The sequence below is a fragment of the Oenanthe melanoleuca genome, unplaced genomic scaffold (genome assembly GCF_029582105.1).
Source record: "Oenanthe melanoleuca isolate GR-GAL-2019-014 unplaced genomic scaffold, OMel1.0 S051, whole genome shotgun sequence".
Lineage (NCBI taxonomy): Eukaryota > Metazoa > Chordata > Aves > Passeriformes > Muscicapidae > Oenanthe > Oenanthe melanoleuca.
The window spans coordinates 1-7,272 of NW_026612700.1; the positions used below are offsets into that span (position 1 = coordinate 1).

The following is a 7,272-nucleotide window of genomic DNA, read 5'->3' on the forward strand; positions in this document are numbered from 1 at the left end:
TCTCCCCAATGTCCCCAAACGTCCCCGGGTGTGCCCAGGTGTCCCGCAAATGTCCCCAGTGTCCCCACGTGTGTCCCAGGTGTCCCCAAATGTCCTCAGGTGTCCCCCAGGTGTCCCCAAATGTCCCCAGATGTGTCCCAGGTGTCCCCAGATGTCCCCAGGTGTGTCCCAGATGTCCCTCAAATGTCCCCCAGCTGTCCCTAGGTGTCCCCAGGTGTGTCCCAGGTGTCCTCAGGTATCCCCAGGTGTGTCCCAGGTGTCCCCAAATGTTCCCCAAATGTCCCCCAGGTGTCCCCTAGGTGTCCCCAGCTGTCCACAGGTGTGCCCAGTTGTGCCCAGCTGTCCCCAGGTGTGTCTCCAGCTCACGTTGTCTGTCAGGGTGACGTCGGCCCCGCGCGTCAGCAGCCGCCGAATGACCTCGATGTGTTTGTGCTCGGCCGCCCAGATGATCGGGGTCCAGCCCCCGTTGTCCTGGGGGTCAGGCAGGGGTCACTCAGGGGTCACTCGGGGGTCATTGACCCCCAATGACCACCTCTGACCCAGACCCAGATGATCGGGGTCCAGCCCCCATTGTCCTGGGGGTCATTCAGGGGTCACTTGGGGTCACTCAGGGGTCACTCAGGGGTCACTGACCACCCCTGACCCATCCTGACCCCCACTGACCATCCCTGACCCCCACTGATCACCCCAAACCCAGGCCCAGATGATCAGGGTCCAGCCCCCGTTGTCCTGGGGATCACTCGGGTTCACTCGGGGCCACTCAGGGGTCACTGAGCACCCCTGACCCTCTGACCACACCCAGAACACTCAGGGCAGTCCCTGACCACTCCCAGGACACTCTGAGGATGCAAAGGACACCTGTGGGACACTCACTGGACACTCTCAGGACAATCCCTGGACACCCTCAGACACTCAGGACACTCCCAGGACGCTCAGGACAACCCCTGGACAGCCCCAGGACACTCAGGACACTGAGTGGACACTCCCAGGACAGTCACTGGTCACTGAGTGGACACTCTCAGGACACTCAGGACACTAAGTGGACACTCACCTGTGCATTGACATCCACCTGCCCCGTGCTCAGCAGCAGCTCCACCATCTCCAGGTTCCCGTTTTTGGCCGCGTGGTGCAGGCAGGTGGAGCAGTCCTCCTCCTGTGACATCATAGAGGGGTGGTGACGTCACACAGGGCGTGGTGATGTAATAGAGAGGGGTGGTGATGTCATACAGAGAAGTGGTGACATCATATAGGGATGCGGTGACGTCATACGGGATGGTGACGTCACAAATAGCACAATGATCTCACACAGGGATTGTGATGTCACAGGGAACACAATAATGTCATGCAGGGTGCTGTGACGTCATAGGGATTGTGATGTCACAGGAGGCACAGTGATGTCATGGCACCGTGGCGTCACAGAGAGCACAATGACATCATACAGCATGCTGTGATGTCACAGAGAACACAGTGATGTCATAGAGGGGACAGTGGCATCACAGAGAGCATGATGACATCATAGACAGCACTGTGATGTCATAGATTATGTGTTGATGTCATAGGGGACATGGTGACTCCATAGAGAGCATAATTACATCATTGAGAAGACGGTGAGGTCACAGAGAGTGCAATAACATCACACAGGGCACTGTGATGTCACAGAGAACACGGTGACATCATAGGTAACATGATGACACCATAGAAGGCACAGTGACATCATACAGGGCACAGTGACATCACAGAGGGTGTGGTGACATCATAAAGGACACGGTGGCATCACATATAGCACAATGACGGCATATAGGGGACAGTGCTGTCACGGAGATCGCAGTGACATCACACACGGCACTGTGATGTCACAGAGAACATGGTGACATCATAGGAGGCACGGTGACAGCATAGGGGTGTGATGACGTAACACAAGGGACAGTGACATCACAGAGAGCACAATGACATCATAGAGAGCACTGTGACATCATAGAGCATGTGATGATGTCATAGAGGACACAGTGACATCATAGATAGCACTGTGACATCATAGAGCATGGGTGATGTCATAGAGAGCACTGTGACGTCACAGAGAGCACTGTGACATCATATAGCATGTGGTGATGTCATAGAGGACACGGTGACATCACAGAGAGCACTGTGACATCATAGAGCATGCGGTGATGTCATAGAGAACACGGTGATTTCACAGAGAGCACTGTGAGGTCATAAAGGGCACTGTGACATCACACAAGAGGAAGTGACATCATCCAGGGCAGCGACACCACAGGGGGTGTGGGGGGTGTGGAGGTTACCGCGGTGCGCGATGATGTCACGGTGACGTCACTGGCCCAGCGGTGACGTCACTCTGCTGTAGACGCAGCCGCCGCGCCGCCTCCAGCTGGTCGTGCGCCACGGCCTCCATCAGCAGCGTGCAGCGCTGCTTGTCCACAGCGTTGATGTTGGCGCCGGCCTGGGGGGAACAGAGTGACCACTGAGTGACCGCTGACCAGTACTAACCAGTATAGACCAGTACAGACCAGTACAGACCGGTACAGATCAGTACTGACCAGCACTGACCACCCACGGTCATCACTGACCATCACTGACCGGTACAGACCAGTACTGACTGCCACTGACCACCCATGGTCATCACTGACCCCCCCCACTCCCAGCGCTGCTTCTCCACTGCGTTGATGTTGGCGCCGGCCTGGGGGCCAGAGAGTGACCACTGAGTGACTGCTGACCAGTACTGACCAGTATAGACCAGTACAGACCAGTACTGACCACCCATGGTCATCACTGACCCCCCACCCCCAGCGCTGCTTGTCCACAGCGTTGATGTTGGCGTCAGCCTGGGGGGACACAGAGTGACCACTGAGTGACCGCTGAGTGACCGCTGACCAGCACTGACCATCACTGCCCATCACTGCCCATCACTGCCCAGTACTGACCAGTACAGACCAGTGCTGACCAGCACTGACCAGCACTGACCAGTATCTCAGGTGTCCCCAGCTGTCCCCCAAGTGTGTCCTCAATGTCTCAGGTGTGCCCCCCTGCAGCAGCAGGTGACAGATCTCCAGGTGTCCCCAATGTCCCCAGTGTCCCCTGGTGTCCCCATGCCCCCCAGGTGTGTCTCAGGTGTCCCCCCAGGTCTCCCAGGTGTACCTCAGGTGTTCCCATGTCCCTCCAGGTGTCCCACCTGCAGCAGCAGGTGACAGATCTCCAGGTGTCCCCAGGTGTGCTCAGGTGTATCTCACACGTCCCCAGGTGTCCCCATGCCCCCCAGGTGTATCTCAGGTGTATCTCCAGGTGTCCCCATGCCCCCCAGCTGTCCCCATGTCCCCCCAGGTGTGTCCCACCTGCAGCAGCAGGTGACAGATCTCCAGGTGTCCCCAGTGTCCCCAGGTGTGTCCCCAATGTTCCCATGCCCCCCAGGTGTATCTCAGGTGTTCCCATGTCCCCCCAGGTGTGTCCCACATGCAGCAGCAGGTGACAGATCTCCAGGTGTGCCCAATGTCCCCAGGTGACAGATCTCCAGGTGTCCCCAATGTCCCCAGGTGTGTCCCCAGGTGTATCCCCAATGTCCCCAGGTGTCCCCAGGTGTGTCCCACCTGCAGCAGCAGGTGACAGATCTCCAGGTGTCCCTTCTGCGCCGCCGCGTGCAGAGCCGAGCCCTTGCTCTGAGCGTCACTCTGGAAATTCGGGTCCAGGTTGTCCACTAGGGGAAACGGGGGGTCAGGAACCCCAAAAATAGGGATCGGGAACCCCCCAAAGAAATTGGGATAGGGAACCCCCCAAAAAAATTGGGATCGGGAACCCCAAAAAATTGAGCCAGGAAATGCAATATTTGGGTCAGGAACCCCCAAAAAAATCGGGATCCAGAACCCCAAGAATGGGGGTCGGGAACCCCAAAAATGACATCCGGAACCCCAAAGATCGGGATCGGGAACCCCAAAAATCGGGATCGGAAACCCCAAAAAAACTTAGGCTCAGGAACCCCAAAAATTTGGATCCGGAACCCAAACAAAAAAATGGAGTCGGGAACCCTAAAAAATGGGATCCGGAACCCCGAAAAATAGGGATTGGGAACCCCCCCCCCCCCAAAAATATTAGGATTGGGAACTCCCCCAAAAAAAAATTAGGATCGGGAACCCCGAAAAATGGAATCAGGAAACGCAATATTGGGATCAGGAACCCCCAAAAAAATCGGGCTCAGGAACCACAAAATAGGGATCAAGAGCCTCAGAAACTGGGATCGGGAACCCCAAAAAATGGGTGTCGGGAACCCCAAAAATGATATCCAGAACCCCAAAAATAGGGGGGGGTCGAGTACCCCGAAAATGGGATCCAGAACCCCAAAAAATGGGCTCAGGAACCCCGAAAATTGGGATCTGGAACCCCACACATTGAAATCCGGAACACAAAGAAATGGATTCAGGCACACAAAGAAAATGGAGTTGGGAACCCAAAAAAAAGGGATTGGGAACCCCAAAAATTGGATCCGGAACCCCCCCAAAAAAATTGGGATCTGGAAGCCCAACAATTTGGATCAGGAACCTCAAAAATGGAGTCAGGAACTAAAAAAAAAATTGGACACAGGAACCCCAAAAATTTGGATCTGGAACACTCCACAAAAAATTGGGATACGGAACCCCAAAAATGGAATCAGGAACCCCCGAAAAATGGAGCCGGGAGCCCCAAAATTGGGATCAGGAGCCCCAAAAATTGGGATCCAGACCCCCAAAAATGGGATCAGGAACCCCAAAAAATTGGGATCATGAACCTCAAAAATTGAGTCAGGAACCCCAGAAAATGGGATCAGGAACCCAAAAATGGGATCAGGAACCCCGAAAATTTGGATCGGGAACCCCCGAAAATTTGGATCGGGAACTCCCAAAAATTTAGTCAGGACCCCCAAAATATTTGAGTCGGGAACCCTGAAAATGGGGTCGGGAACTCCAAAAATTGAGTCAGGAACCCCAAAAATTTCCCCCCAGGGACCCCAAACTCCACCCCAGGACTCCCCAAATCCCCCCCAGGGACTCCTTGAGGATTCTGGGGTCCCCCCGATTTTTGGGGTCCCCTTTGGGATTTTGGGATCCCCAAATTCAGGATGACCCCGCCCAGCGATTTGGGATTTTCCCTCAATTCCCCCACAGGTTTTGGGATTACCCCCCAGATACTGCCATTCATATTGCACATAGAGATACTTTGTTTGCCAGTAGCTCTCTTAGTAAAAGGGACTAAATGAATGCACTGAACCTTATATGAAAACTCCCTCCTCCCTCCATTAGCAGGAATAAGAAACCAGAACCAGGCTTTTATCTGAACGAGAAACGTCTTGGAAGTGGGACAAGTATCCTCTCATTTAAAACACTGGAATGCCATGAACAAGAACACTTGCTACTTTGTGTAAATACTAAGTGCACCAGCTGTGCCCAAAAATCTTGTTACTCTTTAAAAAGGAAAAGGGACCATCCAAAGTGAGCTTGATAGGTTATAGAGGTGGGTGAACAAGTGAGCAAGAATCAGTGCTCAGCAAGAATCCCTAGAGACTGTTGAAAAGTCTCACGACCTTTCCCTCCTGCTGCTGTGGCTTGTAAGGAAATCTAGGTCCTGCACCATGCTTCGTAAGAGTAAGCTGAGAAGGGTCTCAAGATTTTCAGCATGACCCTCCAGTGTCAAGTGAAGCATCAGTGTCCTACTCACAACATTTCCGTGTAACAGCCACAAAAATAACATTCAGGTCACAGAATCTTTTTCTTTTTCCTCATATCTTATCACCTCTCTATCTGAGAAACTTTTGGAGAGCACACAGGAGGCAGTAAATCCTGACTAATTACACACCTTCAATCATGTCCCACCCAGGGTCCCCTCCTGCCTTTACCTGGCCTCTGCCAGCTGCTCAGAAAGGCCTCGTAGGTCCCGCTCTGCAGCTGCCAGTCGGGCTTGCAGGGCAGCGTTCTCTTGTGCCAGCACCGCCTTGTTCCTGCACACCTGGGACCCTGTGTGCCCCTGGCGAGAGAAGTCCTGGAGAAGCCTCTCCAGAGCCCTGGGGGCTGGCTGCTGCGGGCGGCAAACCTGGAAGCAGGGGGGCACCATTTTTGTAGAGGAACAACAACAACAACAACAATGTCCTGGTCTTAGCTTGGTGACAGAAGCAGCATTCAGGGTGGTCTCGCTAGGACAATTCCCTCTCCCATTGGTGCTGCCTAGGAATAAGGTGACCATACCTTTGGCACTGCCAGGGGAACCTCTTCCTTAATCTGAGTCCTTGGAGGCTGCGATTCCTCTGCTCTTTCTGCCTCCACTTCAAATGGCCAACAGAATGAGGAGTGGTACTTCCTCTCAAATGCAGCCAACTCCTTCCGTCTACAACAAGGGGACAGATGAGAAAACCATTAATAGCAAAATAGTCTCCTTGCAAAAGCAGGACTACACACAATGTCCAACGTGGGGCAGTATCCAGCACTTCCAACAGGCCTCTAATTCTACCTCAAGACAATGCTGCAATTCCATCTCTGGATCTGCATCTCCCTTTGTCATTTGTGCAGGGGACAGAGTCACCAGTGAGAAAGTCAAAACCAGTGAGAAGCCACAAAACTTTTCCAGAAAGCTCAGGTACTCTCAGCTTAACACCTTCCTGCCTGCTCGGTCCTACACTCCTCTCTGATAAAGAGGATACCAGACTTGCAAATGTTCTTCTTTGGCTAAGACAGCCTGGCCCAGATGAGCACTGCCACAATGACTCTTGTTTTCAGTAGTGCAACAAGGAAAGAGCCTGCAAGCTATACCTTAGGGAAGAGGTGGGTGTGAATATCCAATCCAATAATCAAAGGATCCCAAGATGGTTTAGGCTGCCTAGGACCCCATGAAGCTAAAAGCCCAGTCTTCACCTCCAAGCACCTGGGGTCAGCTATGGAATCTGGACAGGCTGATCAAGCTCTATCCAGCTTTCAAATTTTCAGAGGTGCAATCTGCACAAGCTCTCTGAGGATCCTGTTCTACTGCATTATTGCAATTGTGATTCAACGCTTCTCCTGAGGCCCAGCCTGAACCTCCCTTGCTTCTACCCTTGTCCACTTTGGAATGCTTCTTGTCAAGGTTTGAGAATTGAGTCCCACAAGGCAGCTTTGCTGGAGGTTTCTTGGCAGCCAGACCTGCCCACGGGCTGCCTTCCCCTCTGTGCTGAGCAAGTCCAATGATGAGAAAGCCAAATGTGTTCTCTGACGCTGGGCCTCCTAAAACCCAGCAATGCCCAGCCCTGCCCAGAGAAAGTGAGAA

At 53.3% G+C, this 7,272-nt stretch overlaps 1 protein-coding gene across 1 annotated transcript; it reads right to left on the reverse strand.

The window, feature by feature from the left end:
• Positions 1–366: 366 nt before the first annotated feature.
• Positions 367–5,845, reverse strand: LOC130266459 (histone-lysine N-methyltransferase EHMT2-like; the record flags this gene model as incomplete). Its single annotated transcript, XM_056515726.1, has 5 exons — positions 5,836–5,845; positions 3,600–3,706; positions 2,353–2,458; positions 1,052–1,153; positions 367–471 (listed from the first exon to the last, which is right to left on the reverse strand). Coding segments are annotated over exons 1-5 (430 nt in total), but the record flags the coding sequence as incomplete, so codon positions are not given.
• Positions 5,846–7,272: the final 1,427 nt, after the last annotated feature.